This window comes from Aedes aegypti, chromosome 3, assembly GCF_002204515.2.
Source record: "Aedes aegypti strain LVP_AGWG chromosome 3, AaegL5.0 Primary Assembly, whole genome shotgun sequence".
Taxonomy (NCBI): Eukaryota; Metazoa; Arthropoda; class Insecta; order Diptera; family Culicidae; genus Aedes; species Aedes aegypti.
In genome coordinates this window covers 94,441,126-94,468,008 of record NC_035109.1, presented here as the reverse complement: position 1 = coordinate 94,468,008, position 26,883 = coordinate 94,441,126, and the positions used below count along the sequence as shown (strand labels likewise).

At 35.0% G+C, this 26,883-nt stretch overlaps 1 protein-coding gene across 8 annotated transcripts in view; it reads right to left on the bottom strand.

Moving 5' to 3' along the window:
- LOC5564645 (casein kinase I) overlaps nt 1-26,883 on the bottom strand; it is a 206,014-nt gene that overhangs the window by 103,283 nt on the left and 75,848 nt on the right. For all 8 annotated transcript variants that reach the window (XM_021853318.1, XM_021853319.1, XM_021853323.1 and 5 more), the window contains exon 5: nt 10,049-10,163. In XM_021853318.1, coding sequence (XP_021709010.1) covers nt 10,049-10,163 — 115 coding nt within the window. The remainder of the gene's footprint in view (nt 1-10,048; nt 10,164-26,883) is intronic.

Genomic DNA, 26,883 nt, shown 5'->3' with positions numbered 1-26,883 from the left:
CAAAATATCTTGAGTTTTCTACAAGTAATTCCTATAAGGATTTTCCAGAAATTTCTTTAGAGTCTCATGTTTTCCTCCATAGATTCATGCAAGAATTTCTGAAAAAGTTCATGAGGAATTAATCTAGGAATCTATGCATTGATTCGTCTAGGTTTTCCCTAGAACGCTCAAGAAATACCGGAACAATTCTTAGATCCTTGGATCTCTGGAATGAATTTGCTTAAAAATCTTGGAGACATTTATGTAGGAATCTTTGAAAGTTTTCCTGGAGGAAACTGAAAATGAATGTCAGAAGCAGGGCTAATAGCGACAATTGGTGCCAGAAATAGTTATTTTAGTGAATCTGATCACTAAATAAAAAAATGATCAAATAATAACATACAGGTTTCAAAAAAGTGACTAAAAATGAAAAGTCAAAATGTGATAAGATTGATTTCACTTCTTTTACCACTGTGTTAGAAAACAACATCTGATATACTGCAGGTTGTAGGTCTAATCGTGTACTATTGAAAATCGATTTTTGAAATATGCACTATATTGTGCTCCCAACATTTCGAGATATTGTTTACAAACTGTTTGTATTGTCAGTGCGCATCGTACCTTCGTGCTGTGCGTACATGAATTCTCTCTGCTCTTTGAAGTTTTCTTAAAAACTACCTAAAGCAATAAAACAGTACTTTTCAGTGCTACAAAAACAGTACTTTTCAGTGCTAAAATTAAAAACGGTACTTTTCAGTGCTACTAAAACAGTACTTTTCAGTACTACTTTTTCTACTATTGATCCCTTTACGATCCTTGTTTGGACCCGTGCCTTCGATTTTTCGTTGGACCCGTTGGCGAAAGCTAGCGGTGGTAATCCTTCTTGGACACCGTCTTGGGAAAAAACCTTTCGAAGGTCACGTCTTCTTTCGTTTATTAATTAAACATGGTATCAACAACAAACAAAAGGAAGGGTGAATCTCTGAATTCACTACTTCCTTCCAAAAAAGTGGGTTTTAAAACTGTCACTACACGTGGCAAGAATGGAAGAAAGGACGCTTCCCCGGAATGCGAAGTTTCTTCCAAGGGTGAAATGAATAATTGTATCGAAATGAGCAATCAGTTCGATGCTCTAGACAAATTTTCCGAACACCAAATCGAAGCAGCCTCTAGCCCAGGCTCTTTGATTCAAGTGAGGAAGCAAAGAGTGCCGCCTATCGTGGTCAGTTGTTCCGAATTTGCGGGATTTAGGCAGGAGATCTTGAACTCCATTAGGGGAATCAAGGTTTCCTTCCAAATCGCAAAGAAAGGAGACTGTCGCGTTTTGCCGGAAACTCTTAAAGATCGTGAGCTTCTTCTCAAACATCTTGAAGAGAAGAAGCACAAATTTTTTACTTATGACGACAAAACTGAACGTTTGTTCAAAGTTGTCTTGAAAGGTCTCTCAAGTGACTATAAATCACCTGAAGAGATCAAAAATGGAATAAATGATTTACCATGCCCACACAGTTACGGATCACCCACAGTGACGGATCACTTTGGCGTTCAACATCGGATAACTCGCTCAAAACATAAACGTTGACGTAAAACATATTTTTCCAATGTTATAATATTTGTCTTCTACCATTTGTAATGTTAAGCACAACATTCAACCGCTAAATAACGGTGTTTTTGACAAATGTTCAGTTGGTACCACACAGCTACCATTGTATGGTCGTTTTCTGTAAGAAGTGCCGTCACCATTCATAAGCTCCCACCGGTGGTAAAATTCAAATGTTATAACATAAAACATGCTCGTTCGCTTCGATTTAGTATGAATTCATCTTTGGAAAACATTTTTCTTGATTGTTGATTCTAGATACCGAATATTAGCACTTCTAACTAGTGATCCATAATATGGACCAGGAAATGATTGTTTACCACGGTTATGGATCACCTCCAAAGAATGTAGATTTCTGCCATTTTAGGCATTGGATTCGAAATTTTCAGACAATTGCACTAAGGATATAACTAATAAAACATCAAGGTTTGTAAATTTCACTTTTTAGCAGACAAAAATGGGTGGAAAACTTGGTGTGGAGCGAAAACAGTACATGTCTCAGTTTTGCTACAATGCAGTATCACAAAAAATGGCATTTTACCCTTGTTTCCAGCTCTAACATTGCTATTTTTTGCAGTAATATGTGACACATTGTTAACTTTCGCCAAATCATTCAATACAGATGCATTGATTTGAAAATCTCTTGATTTTGCGCACTGATCCGTAATATGTCACAATTTGATCCATAATATAAAAATTGATCCATAATATGGTTTTCAGTAACCGATACAATTTTTAATGTTTATGCAATCCTACGTAAATATTACACTCAAAACAGTTTACTAACCGAAGTTCCAATTTGAAACGATTCAATTCGTGCTTTTAAATTACAATTTTACGTTTTCCATGTCGTTTTATTGAATTTTATAGATTGGAATCCACACTATTTGATCCATAACTGTGGGGTCATGGTACTTGGATTTTCCCCAGTCCAAGTAATCATTATGAAAAAGAGAACCCAATCTGGCATTGTTCGGAAAGGGCTTTCTCAAGAATTTTATTTAGTTCACTTTAACAAAAAAGAACTAAATAATATTAAAGCTTTAGAAAAAGCAAAACTTTTGTTTGATGTCCGTGTGACATGGGAACATTTCCAGAAACCTGGAGGAAATTACCAGAACCCCACTCAGTGCCGTCGGTGCCAAAAGTGGGGTCATGGTACAAAAAATTGTCGCATGGATGCTAAATGCATGATTTGCGGAGGTTCTTCTCACGCCAAAGACGTCCGTCCAGTGAAGGAAGATACCACCAAATTCATATGTTGTAATTGCGGGGTTAACCATAAGTCCAATTTTTGGAATTGTCCTTCACGCAAAAAGGTCATTGAGGCTCGTGCCAGGCAGATGAAAGATAATATCCGTTACGATAACGGTCGTTTCCGGAATTCGCCTGGTAGAGTATCGAACAATGTTCATTTTTCAGTTAACGATCGCTTGATCATGAATCATACCCATCAGGAAGATCATAATCATGCTCATTCACAAACTAATTTTAATCCGTCGGGTAGCCGTTCGAATCTTTCTATTTCGAATGTATCTACCCACGGTAAATCCTTTGCCGATATCGTAGCAGGAAATTCGAACTCCTCCCCTGTTCGATCCATGGGTACCCATTCTACTTGTTTCAAATCAAATGGAAAAAACCTTACCGCCACAGGTAACTCCGCTTCTTCGTCTACCGGAAATTCCAATGGGAAATCACATGACATATCTGCCTCTGATTTTAATTTTCTAACTGAACAATTGAATCTAATGATTGATGCAATGTTCAAAGCCACCACTATGACTGAAGCAGTCCAAGTAGGTGTAAAATTTACAAATCAAATTGTTATTGGATTACGTTTTTCTAATGGATCCAAATAATAATTTAAATATTTTAAATTGGAATGCTCGTTCTCTGAATGGTAAAGAGGACGAGCTGTTTAATTTTCTTACGGTTAATAACGTGCATATAGCAGTTATTACCGAAACGTATTTAAAACCTGGATCTCAACTCAAAAGAGATCCTAACTTTTTTGTTTATCGTAATGATCGACTTGATGGGGCATGTGGGGGAGTTGCAATCATCATTCATAGGCGAATAAAACATCAACTGTTTTCATCATTTGAAACTAAAGTTTTTGAAACTTTAGGTGTTTCTGTTGAAACACAGTTTGGTAAATATACTTTCATAGCTGCCTATTTGCCTTTTCAATGCTCTGGACAGCAAGTTAATTTGCTTCAAACTGACTTGCGAAAATTTACTCGCAATAAGTCAAAATTTGTTTTCATTGGTGACTTTAATGCCAAACATCGGTCATGGAATAATTCTCAAAGTAATTCAAACGGTAGAATTTTATTTGATGAGTGCTCTTCAGGTTCTCAATTCAATACCCTGATAGCCCTACATGTTTTTCCTCTTCTAGAAATCCATCTACGATTGATTTGGTCTTAACCGACTCTAGTCATCTTTGTAGCCAACTGATTACTCATGCTGATTTTGATTCTGATCATGTCCCTGTTACATTTCAAATATCCCAAGAAGCGATTCTCAATCCTATCAGCTCCACTTTCAATTATTTACGAGCCGACTGGAATATATATAAAACGTATGTTGATTCCAATCTTGATGTTAACATTTCTTTAGAAACTAAACTTGATATTGACAATGCTCTTGAAACTTTAACAAATTCCATTGTTGAAGCCCGGAGCATTGCAATTCCAAAATGGGAAGTAAAATTTGAATCCGTGATTATAGACGATGATCTTAAACTCTTGATCCGTCTTAAAAACGTGAGGAGAAGGCAATTTCAACGCACTCGTGATCCTACTATGAAAATTATATGGCAGGATTTGCAGAAAGAAATCAAGAAACGTTTTGCTCAATTAAGAAACAAAAATTTTGAAAATAAAATTTCTCAATTGGACCCTGGCTCTAAGCCCTTTTGGAAATTATCGAAAATCTTGAAAAAACCTCAGAAGCCAATACCGGCATTGAAAGAGGAAAACAAATTATTACTAACTAATTGCGAAAAAGCTCAAAAACTTGCTATGCAGTTTGAAAGTGCGCACAATTTTAATTTAGGACTTACTAGTCCAATTGAAAATGAAGTTACTCAGGAGTTCGAAAATATTCTCAATCAAGAGAACGTTTTCGAAAAGTCCTGGGAGACTGATTTGGAAGAAGTGAGAACTATTATTAAAAAATTCAAAAACATGAAAGCTCCTGGCGATGATGGAATTTTCTACATCCTCATCAAGAAACTTCCAGAAAGTAGCTTATCATTTTTAGTTGATATATTTAACAAATGTTTTCAATTAGCATATTTTCCTGACAAATGGAAAAATGCTAAGGTTGTTCCAATTTTAAAACCAGACAAAAATCCTGCAGAAGCTTCTAGCTATCGTCCAATCAGTTTGCTTTCCTCCATCAGTAAACTTTTTGAAAAGGTCATTTTGAACAGAATGATGGCCCACATCAACGAAAATTCAATTTTTGCCAATGAACAGTTCGGATTCCGCCATGGACATTCGACCACTCATCAACTTTTACGTGTAACAAATTTGATCCGTTCCAACAAATCTGAAGGCTATTCTACTGGTCTTGCTCTTCTAGACATAGAAAAAGCATTCGACAGTGTTTGGCATGAAGGTTTGATTGTAAAATTAAAAAACTTTAATTTTCCAACATACATTGTTAGAATAATTCAAAGTTATCTGTCAAATCGTACACTTCAGGTTAATTATCAGAACTCCAGATCTGAAAGACTTCCTGTAAGAGCTGGTGTTCCTCAAGGCAGCATTTTGGGACCAATATTATACAATATTTTCACATCTGACTTACCTGAGCTACCTCAGGGATGTCAAAAATCTTTGTTTGCGGATGACACAGGCCTCTCCGCCAAAGGACGAAGCCTGCGTGTCATCTGTAGTCTATTGCAAAAAAGTTTGGATATTTTTTCTTCATACTTGCAAAAATGGAAGATTTCTCCTAATGCTTCCAAAACTCAACTAATAATATTCCCACATAAACCAAAAGCTCTTTATTTGAAACCTTCAAGTAGACATGTTGTCACGATGAGAGGGGTTCCAATAAATTGGTCAGATGAAGTTAAGTATCTAGGGCTCATGCTAGATAAGAATTTAACTTTCAAAAATCACATTGAGGGCATTCAAGCCAAATGTAATAAATATGTAAAATGTCTCTATCCCCTTATTAATAGAAAATCAAAACTTTGTCTTAAGAACAAGCTGTTGATATTCAAACAAATTTTCAGGCCAGCCATGTTGTATGCTGTACCAATATGGACTAGCTGTTGTAATACCAGGAAGAAAGCTCTGCAGAGAATTCAAAATAAAATTTTGAAAATGATTCTGAGGCTTCCTCCCTGGTATAGTACCAATGAGTTACATAGAATATCCAATGTTGAAACATTGGAACAAATGTCAAATAAAATAATCAATAATTTCAGGCAAAAATCGTTACAATCTTCTATTGCCACGATTAATGCGTTATATGTTTAGGTTAAGTTAGGTTAAGTATATTAAAAACATTTTTTTTTCTCTTATAAGCAGGTGACATCAACTCACCTGTAAAAAAAAAACTGAACTGCTACGGCAAATGAAATGTAATATGTTGTTAACAAAATGTTAATTAAATCTTAAATTTGTTTTACCAAATTAGGATGATAGTGTTGTCTTATAACACAGAACACCTAGATATAAGAAATGAATGTAATGTTTGGAATGATACTAATAAAGAAATTAAAAAAAAAAAAAAAAAAAAACTGTTTGTATTGTATAAGTGAACACTTTCATGAATAACTCAATCTTAAAACGATTTTCAGTGTTTATGATGTTCTAGACATAAAAAAAGATGTTTAATTTGTTAAGAGATAGCGTTTTAATGGGAATTAATCGACCATATAATTTCCAGTAGTGAAAAGAGGAGAACTATTATTCAAAATAAAGTTTAGAACATTCCACAGTGACGTGCCTTCATACAAAAGTCGGATAAAAGCTCAAAAGTGCCCTAAATCGATTGATAACATTAATTTCTCAACTTTTATTGTTACTCAAAGTATTATTTATGAAAATAAGCCCAAGCGATCATTTGATGTATTTCGTAGATTTATTTAGTTTGCAGAAAATAACAGATACTGAAAGCAGCGATATAAGTTCAGCTTTCTAAAGTGTGGCCCATTTAGAATTGGAACATACACAAATTGGACCAATTTGGATATAATTCAACTTAAAAGAATTCTGTTTTAACTCAAATGTTGCATTGCTTGTAAGATTCAAAGAAAAATAATAAAAAAATATTCATCCCCTTATACAAGAAACTGTCGGACTTTTCCCGGAGTACGGTTAATTAATTTGCGCACACTGTTTTCATCCATATTTTTGACAAGTTTATACTATTTAGTTTACAGTTCGTCGATATTTTGACGATACTTTGATTCACTTTTGGCTTCCGATTCGTAATAGCCCAAAATCTCTTAATTGGGCAGAAATAGGGTCAATTACGTGGGTATCACCTATCATAAAAAATCCTTAAACTTCGTCAACACTTGACCATACAACTTCATGGTACGGAATTTGGCCACATTTCTTCATTTTTGTTCCCTATTTGGTTGTCTGCAGACATGGTATGATCGGAGGCAAACTTTTTGGCCGAATCGCGGTCTGAAATGTTTGGATTTGAATCACTGGTCCTGACTTTAATCCACAGCTAACGGTGCACAGTAACTGCCCGACGCTTCCTTGCGATCTGTCAAAATAGTTACTTCGTACTTATTCAGTACAAGCTACACAGTATTTATTGAAAAACCTAACACTTTTGCAATTTATATTTCTGATCTAGACGGTTTTTTTTTCAAATTTTTGTGCGCAATTATTTCCCTCCTATCATTTTCTATATTGAATTTCTCAGAAGTGCGTTCGAATTAAGCTGCGAAAAAAATCATGTGATGTTATTATTGTTATAGGGCACGCATGGACGGTTCAGCTTCTAAATTGGACCACTAGAGTCGTTGTAAGAACCAAAGTTGTTTATTCCAATTCTAAGTGGGCCACACCTTAATGGTAGATTATCTAATAATTCAAAATTTAGCAAAATTGTGAAACAAGATGCAATTCTGTGGATTAGATTGATTACGGTCTAGCAAAACATGAGTGTGAAATTTTCACCACTCGGGGACAAGAGGGGTAGCGAAAATGTTAGAAAGCATCAGAAGTTGCTAACTTTTTCACAACAAAATCATTTAACAAGCATATTAATACTGCTATGTTGTTGTGTGGATAAAGAATCATTTATATGTGGGTATGATCTAATTCAAAACTTGGACTAACTTTAAGAAAAAATGTCCGTATAGGTATTTCTTGTCCAAAAGCTGAAAAAAACTGCCTTTTTGTTAAAAAAGTGACTTTTGTGGACATGTCTAGACTTTTTATTGACTTACTTCAAAAAAGTGGCAAAGTCACTTAAAAGTGACTCGCTTCCCGCAGAAATTTCTACAGGATTTTCTGGAGGAGAATGCTCGATGAGAAAATATGGATAATTTATAAGGAAATTCTTTGGATAATATCTGAAGCAGATTCCTTAAATGATCCAAAAATCGCATACAACACACTCAAATTACTATGAAAAAAATGCTATGACAATTTTCATACTGAAGAAATTAGAAATAGCTAAGAGAAGATTTTGACATATTTCATAAATAACTTAATTAAATTTATTTTTGAATTCAAGCGAAGATCTAGTTTTTACAGCTAAGCATTCCTTCATTTTTCATGTTTGGTAGAGAAGTGGTTTATTTTATATCATTGATGTTTACTGTAGCTTTCGACTGTACTTCCATATTGATACTTGAATACACATTCACAAAAAAAAAATCATATGGTCTTAGTTCTTTCTGATGTACGTGAAGTCAAATTCGAATGATGTAAATTTGTGCCGCATTTTAAATGCCATAACGTCTGATTTTGTGAATGTCGATCTTAGTGGCATCGTTTTCGTTTGATACATGTTCAAGAACACATTTTTTGTCGTTTTATAATTAACATCATGGGCCTTTCAGTCATACTGTGGATCACGTTCACAGGGATTTTTATTGTTTTGAGTGTAGATTAATCAAAAAGAAAATAAATAACAGCTTTTAATTTAGTCAAGACTGAAAGGCCAAGACGATCTGTATCTTAGTTTCTGGTAGTCTAGATAAGATTTAATTTTGAAGACGAACTACGATTAACCTGAAGTTTTGTCTGCAGTGAAAACTTTACATTTCAGTCATTTTTCAAGACGTTCTAGAGGGTTGTTCAAAGACAAAAGTAAGTAACCAAGAGGTTATTTCAATTTAATTCCAAGTTGTAACTAGTTGGTGTGTTCAGCAAACTTGTGTAACTTCTAAAAGTGAATAAGTTTGCAGAACAAACCAACTACCCACAACTTTTTTAATTATATTAAAAATCTCTCGGTTACTTACTTTTGTCTTTGAACAACTCTCTGAAACTCTTTGGAAAATGAGTTAACTTTAATGAATTCACCACAGACAAAACTTGAGGCTGTTTTTTGTTCGTCAGCAAAATTTCAGCGAATTCGAATTACCGGGTTCTGAGTAACAGATGGTATGATTAGTATCGGTGGATTTATGGTTAATATTCTATTTCCACTATTATAGGGGTGGTTTTATAGGTTACAATACTAAAAACAATAAAAAAAACGTAAACTATTCTGCCCATAACTGCAAAACAGTCACATTCGACATTTTTGTCAATTTCGAATTAATACCGGGGAGAGTCATCGAATAATGAATACTTTCGATCAACTTACTGAAATCTGTGAGATTGTTCTAGAAAATTCGAAAAAATACCAAGTTGTTTTGTCACATTGATAATTGTAATCGCATAACAGTCACATTGAGATTATACAAGAGCCCCGTAATGTAGTAGCAAAGAAATTTCCACCAGAATTTATTTCTGACTATTCATCCAGTATGTGATATGAGTTATACAAAATTTCAGCATCGAATAAGCACTTTTGAGTTCTTGATAATTTTTAGAAATTTTGGTTTCCTCCCATACTGCCATGAAAAGCACACTTGGTATTCCATTCACTCAAAGCATACTTTTGTCGAATGTTACAAATATGCAGTTATAGGCAGTATACTATTACCATGTATTCCAATGGTGATCAAAAACAAAAAATAAGTATAGTTACACTATTTTTTTTCCACAGAAGTATAATTTTATATAGTTACAGCATACAGCCATCTATAAAATCGTTTGAAAACTATGTTTTACCATATATCATATAGTAATTCACATTTTTTATATTTTTGTGCTATCGTTTAAATGGACAATAATATTTCTCAAGGGACATTACATAAAGATATCTACTATCATAAGAAAGGAAACAAAATAAGATTGTTTTTTTCAGTTTCAATGTTACAATAAGACAAATGATACAATAAAGAAATGAAATCGTACTTACCTATTATATGTATAATTTTATCACGTTTATTTGAACTTCTACCGATTAGAAAATTTTCTGGTTTTACATCTCTATAAATTAAATGACGGCTATGCACATACTCGATCCTGTGGAGCTGTGGAAGAGAAATGCAAATGCGAGGGAAGAAAGAAAGGGAAAGAAAAAAACGATACTCAATTAGTGTGTGATTGATATTTAGGTCAATTAGATTGTTTGGTAACACGGAGACGCGCACGCAATTCAGCTCCGATGAAGAGCAGCACACAGGCCACACACACTCACATACATATATAGGAAGAGAATTAATAGGTATGTAGATTGCAGCAGCAAAAGAAGAAGAAAGTGAAGCAAGGCAAGCAAGCAACCAGATAAACGATGATGATGGTGAGTGATGATATGATATGATATGGTCTCGGGATGGTAAATATACACACCAATAGCAATGTATGGCGCAAAGTTATGTAAACAAATCAAACAGAAGGAAGGAGGCGTCGTGATGTGTGTTGTGCTCTAGATAGGGGGCAGGGTGAGTTGTTGGACGAGAGAAAAACGAAACGAAACTAGGGGAAGGTCAGCCCCAGAAAGGTTAATTTGATATGATTGCCAGTTTCGGATTTCTGTATTTCATTCTACGAAGACGTCGGACGCGAACCGGACACCTGTCAATTGATGGTTCGTTACGTTTTATGGCAACGAATTTGATTGGCTCTGATTACTAATTAGGCAATAAAATGGATTTAGTGATTGTTCTTAGTATTATTATAAGCTTCATTTCACGGAAAATTTGGATCTCACAAATTCTTCGTGGACAAAAGCAACAGAGTTGGAATCAGAAATATATAATGAACTTTTATACCAAGCATTCCAATATGACATTGTTGCTGCGGGTACACGTAACATACACATAGCAATTATGACTGAAACTTATTTGAAACCTGAATCCAAATTCAAAAGAGATCCAGTTTTATTTGTTTATCGTAATGATCGCCAGGATGAAGCATGTGGTGGAGTTGTTTTCATCATTCATAGGCGTACTTATGAAACATCGACTTTTTTGTCACTTTAAACAAGGTTTTTGATACTTTTTTAGTTTCTACTTCAATACAGCTTGGTAAATTTGCTTTCATAGTTGCCTATTTGCTTTTCAATGCACTGAACAGCAGGTTCATCTGCATCAAACTGACTTGGCTGAAAGAAATTGACTTGCAATAAGCCTAAGTTTTCTTATCATTTAATATCAGACATCGGTTTTTGGAACGGTACGGAAGAGGGGGTAAGATTTAATATAAGAATATCATTGAAATCCAGTTGTTTGGTATTTTCATGTTTCTTTAGAAAACCACAGTTTCTCCACACCCTTCAATATTCATCAAACGCCAAAATTTGATTAGATACACTTGCCACGAAAAACTACTCCACTGAAAACAAAATGAGACCGGTACATGGAAATGAGTTGGATGATGCTTGAACACTTTAGAAAATTGACGTTCTGCTCAAAAAAACCGACACACCATCGTCACCGGCGCGGTATAATTCGATGATAACTTTTTTTCCCACATCTTGAAAGACTCGACTGTCTGCTAAAAGTTGGCTAGCAATCTTTAGAGTCAAAGTCAAAGTGATACCGGCGGCAATCGGAAGAACCGGCTGCCCATGGCTAGTTAGGAGGAGAGATTGGCGTTACTGTGCGTGGGTTGAAGAAAGTTCAAAATTGGCGAACGGAATTTCATTATGATAATTGACTCGGAATGGAACTTGAGATTCGTGATGAATTTCAGTTGCTGAGGAATGCTTGCTAAAAAAATCAGGTTTTAAGCTATTGCCCTTTGGTCCGACATAATAGAAAAATATGACAGGGACTCCCAGGAAATAGAAAAATATGAGTCCCATATAGACGCCCTAGTAGCAAAACATTTATTGACATGAAGGTCAAAAGAGCTGTTGATTCACAGCTCAAATTTGTTCAAAAAATGATCGAATTATTTATTCGCAATTCTTCTTCAAGAAAAATAAGTCAGTAGAGAGAAATATTACTTAAACTCTCGAAAACCTTTTGTATTTGATGTAAAATCGAGAATAACCAATTGATTGCTTTATTGAAAATTCCCGCATAAAACTTGAATAAATGGCTATTTATAGAGAGCTGATCATGCTAATCATTATCGTTACGATTAAATTTAAGCTGCTTAATTTTTACAATCAAAACGTGTTTATTTAAACAAAACACAAATATTTGAAAATCGACTAAAAGTTGTTCCTTTAAAAACTTGTTTATTGTAAATTTCTCCATTATTAAAAATTTTGTCCAAAACATCTATTTACTATCAAAATGCTATGCTTAAAATTTATAAAATATTAAAAATGGGGTTTTTGTGTAATTCGGATGAAAATTTTCAAGCAATATAGTGCATTGGATGGCCAGAACGTTTAGTTTGTAATCTCGCCACATGTGGCGCTGTAAATTTCAACTTTTTTATTTGGCGATCTTCAAACATGCTGTCTTTGACATATTTGTAAACTAATGAGTTTGAAACAAGTTTGCTGAACACACCAACTCTCCATCTGGTCACTCTTCCGAAATACAAAAAAAATACGTCGAAGGGACAAAACGTCGAAAGGAGCAAAACGAAAGGAAGGTCACGAAAACTTCTTGAAAGAATGATTCTTTTCCGAAAGAATAACAGGGTGTTTTCCCTGATATATCCAGGGTTTTCAGGATTCAAAAAATAATTCCTGGTTTAAGAAATTCTTCAAAATACATAAATGATTGACGAATTGTTAATTTTAGGTGACTTAAATTTATTTTCAAAGATCTTTGTAACAATAAATTGCAAAGTATTTTCCCTTCAGTAAAAAAAACTATCTGTTTTGTTCTAAAGGTGTAAACAGCATAGGAAAAAAATCAAAATAATTGGTGATTTTTATTTAATTTCCACGAAAAACAAGAATGTTTATCAAATGATCTGAAAGTGCCTTTGATCATTGTCATTTTCTTAAAATGGAATTCAAATTTTTGCAACATCAGCGACATATCTAGAATGTTTCTCGGAGAGCATTTTTTCTGTATTTTTTTGATAGATGATATCTTGAGGAAATCAGGGCTGGTAGTAACTGATCGTCTCAAAAATAAGATTGTTGAAGAACTCTTGCTTGAAAAAAAAATATAAATCAAAACGAGTCCTTACATGAATTACAAATACAAAAACACACCTAATAGGAATCAAGACATGAGGGTTCGATTCCTTAGTTGAAAAAATATGGTTATAAGATTCTTTCTGAAACATTTTTTCTGATTCCCCGTGACCTTACATTAGTATTAGTGCTTGTTTTACTGTACATTTCATTGAAATATTACTCCGAAGATCTCTATAGGAGGTTGTTTTGAGATTTATCACGAACTTTCTAAGTAAAATCCTTCCAAAAAATTCGTTTCAAATACCTTCAAAAATTCAAGCTGGAATTTTTCACAGAAATTCCTTTGAAGACTCCATCAAGAATCCCTCTAAAGATCGTTTCACTCATTTTTCAATAAGGTCGGTATCCCTAGGACTTTCTCCAATATTCCCGTTTAAAACTCCTTCAATATTTCAAAATTACAGCATTTTTTTTTTGAAAAATACTTAAGGATTTTTTTTAAAGAATTTTTCCAATCATTATCATACCGGGATGTCTCCAGGGAAATGTCATAGAATTTTTTCAGATTGTTTTGGAGAAAATTGTTAAAAAAACATCCGCAAATAATTTAGAAAGAAAATCCTAGAGTAATCTCAGATGAAACTAATATGATATACATTGATGAATTTCTACAAGGATCTCTGAAAGAAGGCCTATATTATTTATAAGATTCTTCCTAGAATTGTATTGATAAATTGATAAGATAACTAAAAAATATAAAATCTGAATAATGTCCTACAAGAGGATTTGAAGAGATTCTTTGATGAAATTCGGACAGCATCCATGAAAAAACTATCTATGAATGATCAGAGCAACAACTGTAATAATTGCTGTAATATAAACTGGTGTAGAACCTTGAATAAAGTTTTAAAGCATACATGGAGATTTGTAAATATTATTAGAATTTTGAAAAGAATGAAATGCTGGGGAAATTCCGTGAGAAAGTTCTGGAGGAACTTATTGTGAAGTCAAAGGTCAAATTTATCGCGGAATTCTTGGAAAAGTATATAATAGATTTAATCGAACAATGCCTGAAGGATTTTTGGAGCGATTCTTGAGAGTAAACAAGGATGAATTGAATTTTAATGAAACTGCCTAGAATAAATGAAAAAACCGCGTACGATTTATTGTAAAGTTACTTCGAAAAATGACGAAACGATATTTACGAAAAACTCTGTGATAAACCTTTGTGGATCTGCAGTAAATCTTCTAGAAGTAACAACTGAAGAAATCGGCCAACTAGGGTTGTCATGTCTATCACGGCTTAACCAGCCGACGGTGTTTTGAAAATACCTGAAGGTCGTAGACACAAAAGTCGATTTGGACAAATTGAGATGTAAGATTGTGAAAAATAATAGGACCTTTCTGGTGGGCTTCGATCCCACGACTCCCAATACGCTAGACTGGGCGCGTTAACCAAATATACCACAGAACGGGTAACGATTCTGCAGCGCAATCGGCCAACCTGAAACCAAAGTGAAGGAGAATATAGGATCGTGACGGACTTTGGTCTCTTCTTTCCAAGATGTTCGCGAAGTAGTTCGGGAACTATGAGGGATTTTCTAACTCCTTATTTGGAAGAATGCCTTGATTCCCCTAATGGAGTCCCTTCTGTCTAAATACTGACTGGAAATACTGACCACGATTGGTGGAGCCCTTTTCTTCAATTGAATTGAAGAGCTTGTGTTAAAGGTTGCTAGAGGCACAATGATACTTTCTATCCAACGAATTCAAAGATATTCCAGAAATTTCAAAGTAATTTACGAAAAGATCATGGACCATCTGGATATTGAGCTCAGACATATTTTGCGTGGGTGTGCTTTTGTCCCATCCAATAGAACGAACCTACGCGGATATCCGGCTCGTAATCGTCCCCAAATTTTTCACAACTGATTGGCACCACGAAAGCTTAGACCTAAAAACAGATAACGGTCGCTCACCATAGCAAAAAAAACCTATGTCCCTGTAACAACTCAATCAGGCAGTTCGCTCACATCCTGTGCTGCTGCTCGTTCAAAATTGCACATGGGCACGATATGCCATCGTCCGAAAAATGTCCAATGCTGAACCGCACATGTGCTCGTGCTCGCTCTGCTCCCAAACCAGTGAAGTTAAATTGTTATATCATCATCGTCATCGCCGCCATCATCATCACAATTCACAACACCACCGGCACCGTCTGTGTCTGTCTGTCTCTCCTTATGTCTGATTGTCAGTCTGTCTGTCCTGGATATAGTGTTGGATAATACATTTGCCACTTTTTCGATTTTCCATACAAAATGGCCAAAGGGTTAGATCTGAGTTGTTTATGGGCCGGTTTGTATGAAATTTTCACAATCAGGCATTGCAGAATACGTGCTCAAATGATTTCGAAGCACGATCAAAGCAAGCGAAAAAAACATCGCAGCTGTAGCGGTCAATGATCGGCAATATTTCACAAGCTGTAACAAGCTTGATAAATAGTACCAGCGAAGGAGAGACGCAAAGAGAGAGCGATTATAAAACCCATTTTCTCGCTTATTTACCATTGGGGTAGGTGTTTCACTTCACTGGCATGATAAACAATCACCGAAAATCCTTTAGCAATAGTGCCCTCAGGTTTGGAACTTGTTAGGATGGGTTTTATCCCATACACTGTTAAGCTCCCGATATAATCAGAGCTGTACTGCCCATAATTGCATATTTGTAACATTCGACAAAAGTAGGCATTGAGTAAATGAAATAGAAAGTGTGCATTTTATGGCAGTATGGAGGAAACTAAATTTCTAAAAAATATCAGGAACTCAAAAGTGCTTATTTTAGGCTGATATTTTGTACAACTCATATCGCATACTAGGTGAATTGTAAGAAAATAATTCTGATGGAAATTTCATTGCTATTACACCACGAGGCTCATTTATTAATCTCAATGTGACTGTTATGCGGTTATAATTGCCAATGTGACAAAACAACTTGGTATTTTTTTTCGAATTTTCTAGAACAATCCTACAGATTACAGAGGGTTGATCGAAAGTATTTATCATTTTATGACTCTCCATGGTATTAACTCCAATTTGTCAAAAATGTCGAATGTGACTGTTTTGCAGTTATGGGCAGTGTAGCAGTAGACTATAAACAGACTCTCATTATGTGTTTCGGGTCATGATTTTTGCAGAGAGCGATAATTAAGAGATACTCTCAATTCTCTCAGAATTCAAACCCTGTCGCACTGTTCTTCAGGCATCACTTACGATATGAACTGGTTTGCTAATGACAATTTTTATGTAGGGTTCTCATATTTTGGATAAATCGTTTATAATGTTTTGTCCAAATATTTGCTTAAAACTAGTGATATGAAAAATTCACAAAAAAAATGTTAAAATTCCAGTTATGTCTGTCGTACTGTGAAAATGTCATTCAAATCGGTACAATAATAACTGAGATCTACCAAAGTTGTTCATTTTGTATGGAAACTCGAAGTTACAAATGTCTGGTCCAACACTGTACGTGTCTGTCTCCGAGGTCCGCACACCCAAGCGGTGGCGTGCATTTTGTGGCTGGATGCATTTCCGGTTCGGTACGTTCTTGCAATTTTCCACCGATCAAACACCGAGAGGCACAGAATACCACATGTGGCATGTGGTTGTCAGTTTTTCAGTGTCTTTTTTCTGTTTTTTGCTTGCCTCAACTCAATGTGGCCGTTTAGCAATGATTCCGAACCACAAACCAGAACTTGGGATTATGACGACAAAGTGTCGTGAGAAGAATTGGAAGAATTGCTAAAACGTCCAATGTGGAGCTTGTCTGTCACCAGTAGTAGACACTGCACAGTGTACTATTTACGAATTAATTGTAAAAATATCTAATTGGATCATAGGTGAAAATTTAAAAAAAATGCATAGTACAATACTTTTTGGAAATCACGAAAAAAAAGCATTAAAGGATTAATCGAAACTTGCTCATAAAAGCTCATTTATTTAAGTTTAATCAAATTTTATTACGTTTCAATTTTTTTTTCTAAATGATTATTTTTCTATATTCAGAACAAAATTAAAATGGAATGATGTTTGTATGTCACGAAATGGCTTGAGAACGGGTCAACGGATTTCAATAATTCCTTCACTGTTGTATTTTTTATGGAAATCTACCGGGAAAGTTGATTATATGAGTAATACAAATTTGACGTTCTGTATGAGAATTTTTTCAAAAGATACTTGGCAGTACAACGTTTGCCTGGTTAACTAGTCTTAAATAACAGAATCACTAAATTCCTAAAGACCTAGAATAGACGAAATACCTACAGGAAATTCTGGAGAAAAAATTGTCGAATTTTCAAAATAGTCCTGGCAGAATCCTTGGAAAAATCAATGTAGGAATACATGATTTGTTCATAATGGAATTATTGTAGATATTTCAGGATGGATCTGTGAAGAAAATATTGTGGGAAGCCTTGAGGTACTTCCAGGAAACATCCCAAGAGAAAACCTCTGTAAGGATTTTCAATGGGATCTAAAGAGAAAGTATGTGATGTTTAGGGGATAATGGGCAAATGAGATACTGTTTGAGCTCAATATTAAACATAATAGGCACCAAATGATTATATAATATTTCTTGCAATTTTTCACAAGAGATAACGTATTTTCATAGGTCATTCGATTACGTCCTTTTCCCTCCTTAAAACAGTACACTGTGCACTGATCGAAATTCTAAACGTTCTATACAATTTCCAAATTGTGCGACGATCAGCAATCTTCACTTTGAAGCGCTTAATTTGCAACAAAAGGTATGGGTTCCATTTTACGAGTGACAAACTTTGAAAACCGTCTCTAGGTCGAAGGTTAAGGCCAAGTTCAACCGCCAACAACAGACCAAGCGGAGGTGAGCACTTATCTTATCAAGACAATCTCGTTCGCTCTTTTTCACTAGCTGGCAATGGGCATTATTCTAAGGCGAAGGTACGACTATGAGACTACGACTAAGGCATCGTGCGTCAAAATGCTAAAGAGAAAAGAATCGGTGGCGATCCAATCTAGCAATTGCGCTTCATTAGACGAGGTTAGTATGACGCAGCGGGCACATAGTTACGCTGACCAATTTTCCAATTGTGGGGTGATATCGAATTGTTTTCGAAGCATGATCTTTTTATTTGATTGTGGGATACGAAAAACTGAGAAATTGTTTGGAATTCTTTTGGACTACCAATCGAATTGCTGTCTGAATAGATTGTACATTAGTTGTGAAATGAAGGGATCTGAGAAGATGAAATGGTGAGCTCGTTTTATGTTACTTTTTTATATGAGTTTGCATTTCTTGACTTTTTTTGTAAACTTTTGAGCGAAATACATATTTTTTGTTTGTTGATTGCGTTAGAAAACCCTAATTCATAATACATATATGGAGGGAACACATATGATAGAAACTCATTATGTGCCAAAAACAGACTGTGGCTATCTTTTCAGTGTCAAATACAAGTGTAATGTCTAATACACGACCATGAAGATGGTCATTCAGTGGAGCTTAGATACACCATAAAACGTAACAAATGAACAGATTTCATTTAGCAGGCATTGTTCTCCAAATAATTCCTTATAATAGTAGCAACCACCCCTACAAGCAACATTCAACAAATCGATCTAAATTTGTACCATACAACTCAAATCTGTAAATCGAAGCCGCCACCCACCTTCGCAATCATGGCAATCCGAAAATAGAGTCCTTGGGGAAAATCGATAACTCATCGAGAAAACGCGTTTGTTTCTGCGCCCAGGTATGGGGGTCACATATACGAACCCAGACCGCTTTCCAGTCCACAATGCCGCGCTCCACAATGCCATTCGATACCAATGGAATTGCATTTAAATATCTTTCTACCAGTTTTCCCTGCCCGTGGCAGCAGCTCGTTGTTTTCCTATCCTCATTGGGTTGTTGCTTTCTTGCCAAGCTGTGGCATACAAATGGGCAAATGGGCACTACCACACCGTCCGTTACAAACGATGTTATTTTTAAATCTGTACCCCATTAGCATATTAGCCTACTCGAGTTATCCTTGCGCCTTGATTGTCGTCCCCCTGTCGAACCGCGACGGTTGTCACTTCTGTTGAATTGTGTTTTGAGCTGGGATTACTTCTTTTTATAGCAATTTTATTGTCTATCGAATCTATGACAAAAGGTCGAAAGACAACATGTCGAAAGAACAGAAGGTTGAATAACGAAAAGAGGTCTAGAAAAAGAGGAAATTTGAGAGAGAATTTATCTCAAAGTGAATAATATTCGACATTATATCTCTCAACGTTTTGTCATTCACCTTTTGTTTTTAAAACTATACACAGATTAAAAAAAACTATGTACATTAAACAATCCTTCGTTGCTTCGATAGATTACTATTCGTATAAAAATTTTAATTTCTATCGGATTTATGAAAAAAGGATGAAGACAATACATCGAAAGTACAGAAGGTTAAATAACAAAAAAGGGTCAAAAACAAGAGGAAAATTCAAAATTCCTTTTTAAAGAGGGAGATTATCTCATTTCGACCATTTGTTTTTAAAACTATACAAAGGTATTAAAAAAAACTATAAATCTATATATACATTGAACATTCCTTTGGCAGCGTCCATTTATTACGTAACGCTAAAATTGAAACTTTTGATCCCCTCCCCCCCCCCTCCGTAACGCTTCTTGTATGAAAATTTTTAATTTTTTTACGAGCCGTAACGCTTGAGCCTACTCCCCACCTCCCCCTAGAGCGTTACGTAATTGTGGATGCCGCCTTTGTTGCTTTTTGTTCCATACGATGGATTACTACTTTTATAGCATTCAATATGTGCAAGGGCCCAGAGAGCCGTAGCGGTAAACGCGCAGCTATTCAGCATGACCATGCTGAGGGTCGTGGGTTCGAATCCCGCTGGTCGAGGATCTTTTCGTAAAGGAAATTTTCTCGATTCCCAGGGCATAGAGTATCTTCGTACCTGCCACACGATATACACATGCAAAAATGGTCAATCGGCAAAGAAAGCTCTCAGTTAATAACTGTGGAAGTGCTCATAGAACACTAATCTGAGAAGCAGGCTTTGTCCCAGTTGGGACGTTAACGCCAGAAGAAGAAGATGTCGAAAGGACAGAAGGACAAATAACAAAAAAGGTGAAAAAAAGAAGGAAAATTCGGAATTAAGAGTTTAATTAAGTTAAGAGAATGAGAATTTTTCTCAAAGTGAATAATATTCGAATTTTAGTCCTTTCGACCTTATATCTTTCCAGGTATTGTCAATCGACCAATTTAGAGATGGGTAAAAAGAATAGGAGCTGTTCAAAAGATCCGGATCACTTAAAAGAACAAGTGATCCGTGATTTTTTTTAACGAGTGTCGGTTCATTTGATCAGCACGGATAAGATAAAAAGTGATCCAGAAATGAATAAAACGATTTTTTTTCCTATTCTCCTTCGTTCGTTTTTCGGCTTGTATAATAACGCTTGGCACGTGCATTGCTTTGCGCGTCACGCCACACATGCAAGAAAAGCGTTTTCTGCTTCTTCTTTTTTGTTCGGATAGGGGAAATCGACCGAGTGTATCGTGAGTTTCCTGGGGAACAATGAACGAAGAATGAGAGAGAGAGAAAGATACGAAAGGAACGACGCATGTCACGCAACATGGGAGTGAATCGCTATTTTTTCGTTCGATCGGTTCAGAACCACTTTTCTTTTGAGAGCCGCTGAGCCACTGAACCGTTCAAAAAGATCCGGTTCACTAAAATGAGTGATTCGGATCGTATCCGTTAATTGCAATGAGCGTTTTGGCCATCTCTAGACCAATTGTTTTTAAAACAATACAAAGATGTTAAAAAAAGAACTAATCTATACATTAAGCATTCCCTTCGTTGTTTTTTGTTGCCATTAACAGCTACGAAACACTTCCAGGGCTGGTAGCGACTGAATATCTTGAAGCGGCTAGTTTAGAAACCACATTTCTGAAAAAAATATCAAACAGGAATCAAAAAAGGACCAACAAGGAAGAAAGGCGAATAGAAAAATTCGTTCGACCTTCTGTATTTTGACGATTTGTTCCTTCGACAGTTTATCCCTCCGCCTTTTGCTTCAAACCCCTTTTACAAATATATTCAAAAAGTACTACAGTCAATTCTCCCTTACTCGATGTTTCGTAACTCGATATCGAGTTAAAGAATCATAATGATAATTGGTTTTCATGGCTACCTCAATCGTGCCTTGGATCGTAGTTGCACGTGGTGTTATGTTCTGTAACTCGATACCTCCCTAACTCGATGGTCCCTCAATATCGAGTTATGGAGAGTTGACTGTTCAATCCTTTGAAAGCATCATCCCGCTTGTTTCTTTCTGTTTCATGGAAGCAGTTCAGGGTTGGTAGTAACTGGAGTGTCTTACAACCAAGTCGAAACCAGATCAGGAAATCAGGAAAAATTCTCCAAGTTTTATCAGGAGACTTCCTTGAGAGAAATTCCGACCAACATTTTCCTGCGAGCACCTTTTAAGGAATTTACCGCCCAGGCATTACAGCTATGTATTTATTATGCTTCTCCCAAAAAAAAAAAACAACGTAAATTATTTCAGGCATTTTCACGTTTTCTTTAGGTAGAACAATTACTCTAAATATTACTCCAAGGAGCTCATCCAGTAACTCTTTCACGGGTTTACACAGGAATTGCTCCGAGATTTACTTAATGTATTCCTGAATTTAACCAACAGAAGAAGAATACATTAAAAAATATTCCATAAGTTGCCACAAAGATAGCTTGAAAATTTCCAGAATCTCCTCCTGAATTTATCCAGTGATTTTTCCACGGATTTCCTTCAAAATTTTCGTTTAGAACTCTTCAAAAGGAGAGGAGAATACCTCTAGAAATTATTCAAGAAATCTCTCCATTAATTCCTTCAGAGATTCAATCATTGCAGAATATCTTCATGAATTCAACCAGTAATTTAACAGCCTTTTCTTACGAAGAACTAGTACAGCGTACAAGGAAACCACGTAGCAGGGCACTTGTAGCAGAGCCGTTGCGTGCTGTTGGCCAGGTTGGCACCCGCCAAGGGCTTCTTATTAGTAACAATTTGAAAAGAATTAGTAGACATAATAAGGAAAAAAATAATTCCTGAAAGGCTTCTTGCAAAATAAGCAATAAGCATTATTATTTTTAAGTATGAAGTTTAAATAACTGCACATGAATTAAGTTTTATAATAAGAAGAAACAAAGATTTTCATTATTCAGGTCTGTATGTACACTGGGAGTTAGACTGTATGTTGCATTCATTTGATTTATTTATTAAAATCATAAGAGAATCCTAAATAAAATATTCATAGAATACTCAACATGAATCTTGTAAATAACACTTCCAGGATAGTGTCCATAAAATTCATAAATTATGTCCGGGATCCATAAACTTCTGAGCGAGATTTCAACATAAAATTGGACAAGATTATCACAAAATTAATTACAGAATTCTGAGCAAAGCTCTCGCTTTATCTTGATAGGTCTTTCACTTAATTCTAGGTGTGATTCTAACAGAACGCTGTGTAATTTTCGAATCTATGACAATTGGTCGAATGACGTTTGGTCGAAAGTACATTTAGCCGAACGGACATTTAGCCGAACGGACATTTCGTCGAATGGACATTTGGTCGAAAAGGTTTATTTGCAAAAGAAAGCATATGATATTTGGTCGAACCGACATTTCGTGGAAAGGATAGTGGTCGATCCTAAATAATATGAAAACAAAAGTTTATGTTTAGTCAGTTTATCGTCGAGAGTAGCATTTTGTCGCTAATACAAGAGTGATTGAATAATTGAAAAATTATTAATCATTTTATCAAAAATCTATATGCGATTTTGTTATTCAATTCGATGGACGCTCTCCCTGCCAGCTTTTACTGCAAACTCTGTTTTTCACCCGAGATCATCAATACTGTCAGCAAAGCCATATATTTGTTTGAGCAATGTTATTAAGCTGGAAGTCACAATAAGCCAATTGACCATAAGTAGAGTTACCGACATCGAACATTCACTTTGCCATAAAGATTTTCCTTAAAGCATTTTTTTCCTGCCGTTTCAATACTCCATAAGCTACAAGACCTGAAATTCAATAGAAGATCCTGAGCACTATCTCCGAATGCTTCCATCAGATGAAGATCAGCAGTTCATAACAAAGAACAATGCCATTTCAAAAGAATAATAAAAAAAATATGTTCATATCGTTGAGCAATAAAATAACTTGTTGCGTAGTTTCTCTAAGAATGATAATATTTACAGAGAATAATAAATTCACTAGAGTTAAATATTTCAGTCAATGTACAAAAAACTACTTCTAAAATTTCATTTTAATAATCATCAAAATCCTCGATTTTGACATAACAAATAATGCATACAAATAAAAAGATTTATGGAATTAAAAAAATAAGACTTCATAAAATGTACCGTCAACAGAGAATGATTCAGATTATTCAAAAGAATACGTTATCTTACCAACTTTGAAAACTTAGGAAACAATAATCAATTTTACCAAATGATTTTTCAATAAACCATTTGAAAATAAGCTTTCAACCAAATTTCCGTTCAACTAAACGTCATTCGACCAAAATAAATGTTTCAAAGCAATTCGACCATACGTCAATTGACCAAATGTCATTTGACGAAATGTCCTTAAGCCGTAATTTTCTGTTAAATCTGACCATTTTTAAAATTGCTCTTAACCTAGCTAAAACATAACAGACATAATTTTAGAATCTGTAATCAATTTTTTTAAGTAGGAAACAGTGTTGTTAAGGTTTGACCACCTTTCAAAAAAATTGCCTGGTTAAGATTTTCGTTATTCATTTCATTGGGGTACTTCCATTTCGTTATTATTTTATTGGGGTACTTCCATTTGATATTCCCATTCTGTGATATCTTACTGTAAAGAAAACATTCAATTTCAATGGTAAAAACAAGTCCTTGGAAATTGATTGAAAACTCTTGTTTCGGTATTCTTTCTTGATTGATGACAAAATTTGTGATTTTGTTCCTCATTGCTATTTTTTAACAAAACTTCAAGAGAATATCTTGACTAAATCTACGCAAAACTTCTATAAACAATATCCTTTGAAAAATATGTTTAATCCCGAAGAATCTAAGCCATCCTATTTTATTTACAGGAATTTTGCTATTATTCCTTTTCAATTTCAATTATGAGGTAAGCCATCCTTAATTTTATAAGGTGTTGCTATGGCTTTTGAATTCTATTTTAGGCATGAGCTCTTAAATTCCTTTCAGTTCTTCCAAACAAAAAGATTTAAGACTCTACCTGAAAAAAATGGCTCAAATTTGTCCAAAAATGTAATTTCAACAAAATTTGCAACGAAAATTTTTGTTTGGAATATCCAGTGACTTCTGTAGATTTTCTCTAGCCATATGAACTGTAAAATTCTTTCGGAATTTTTCAAAGCATCTTTTTGATATCATTTAAAAATTCTCAGATAGTTTTCATGAAAAAATAAGAATTTTATATGTTCTGAACATGAGTTTTTTTATTTTTTTTTAGCGACAGTATACACTTGTGAGTACATTCATGTCGGATCACTAAAAATAATATTTTGACGTTTTATGACACTTACCATCATAATTCTTGCACTAGAATTTAAAAAGTAATTTTCATTGGAATCATAACTATATATTTTGACAAGCTTTGATCAAGGGGTGCTGAAATGGAGGTTCGCCAAGGGCGTTATGAAACCACGCTATGGCTCTGCTGGTAGCGTATGATATTTCAGCTAATTGGTTGGCCTTTTGGGAAAAACAAAGCTGCAACATTAATGAAAAAGCGCAGGATTCCTCAATAAATGGATTCCTGGTTCAATTCTTAAAAAAAAACATTTTAGAGGAAATCCTAAGGATGCATGCATTTCCACGGAAATCCTTAGAGTTTACTCCAAAATTTTCGTTCAAGATTTCTTTGAGAATTGAACCAGGAATATATCTGAGGATCTCCAATTATTCTAGTGTTTCCTCCAGTTTCTTCCCGAGATCAAGAATCTTTCAGAAGTTTCCCAAGGATTCTTCGGGACATTTACCTACGAATCCTCCATGTAATTTAAGCAGGAATTCTTCCAGACTCCTAAAGGAAATTCTGAAGCGAACTTGGGTAAAACTCTGACTTCTGAAGGAACTTCTGAACACCTGTGAAAATCTTGGAGAATTGTCTAAATGAATTAGTGAAAAGCTATTGAATAAAATCTTGAACAATATGTAGGATATCGACTGTAGGATTTTTTGGAATTATTATTGAAAAATCTCTGGAGAAACTTATTGAAGCAATTACTAGAATTTTCTGAAGTAAAATCCTGAGATTTTCCGAGAAAAATCTGTGATGAAAAATTCTGGAAAAAATTAAGGACGTGTCCCTGGAGAATCTAATTTTTTTTTAGGAATGCCTGAACGAATTTATTGAGAAATCATGGTGGAATTTCTGTATGAATTTCAAAAATAACGCATGGAGGAATCTTTAAAGTAATTACAGCCAAACCTTTTTTACGCCCGTAAAAAGAAGGAGCATACGTTGAAATTTGGAGCGTAAGTTGGAATTCTGTAAAAAGAATTAAAAGCGTAAAAAAAGTTGTCGGTTGTTCTCAAGGAGTTTTGTTAAGAGGTGGAGTTCATCCGTGGTTCTTCTCAAGGGCATCAATAGGGATGACGAAAACCGAATTCTGACGCAATTTCGGATTCCAAGATTGCGACTTGCGGTTTGTAAAAATCACTTGAAATTCATGGAATATGGGTATTTTTGGAACGGGATTGATAAGTAGATGGAGGACGCTTCATTCCAAGGCTGTGAAATATTTATTTGAGGGTTTGAAAGAAAATTATTACAGATTTTTTAAAGAATTCATTCAATGGTTTTTTAAGAAATTTGTATGAGAAATTTACGCTCCCTCTTTTTACGCCCCTTCTTTTTACGCCCTTTCTTTGAAGCTCCAAAAATTCTAAGTTACGCTCCCTATTTTACGCTCCAAAAATTCCAACTAACGCTTACGCTGCCTGATGATGACCCATGAGAACCAATGTATTGTGGGTATTTCTGGAACGGAACCGATGAGATGTCGTAAATTGATGTCTGACGCTATAATGGATTTCACGATGGCAACTTCCGGGTTGTAAAAAATATTTAAATTTCATGCAATGTAGGTATTTTCGAAACGGGAACGATAATTACATTATGCAAATCGATGTCTAACGCCATGTTGGATTCCAAGATGGCGGTCGCCATCTTGAATTCCAAAAATCGATTCCAAAAATCGATTCCAAAAATACCCATGTTGAGTGGGTTTCAACAGATTTTTACAAACCGGAACCGGAAGATCTTGAAATCCAGTATGGTGTCAGACATCAAATTACGGCATCTCATCGGTCCCGTTCCAGAAATACCCATATTACATTGGTTCTCATGGGTCACCAGAGGGCAGCATAAGCTTAAGTTGGAGTTTGTGGAGCGTAAACATAGGGAGTGTAAGTTATAACTTTTGGAGCGCAAAAAAAGAGGGCGTAAAACACAAGATGCGTAAAAAAAAACGAAGCGTAAATTTCTCATAAAAATTTCTTCAAAATCCTCAGAATGAAATCTTAAAAAAAATTGATATAAATTTCTTTAAAACCCTCGAAAAAATATTTCAAAGCCTTGGAATG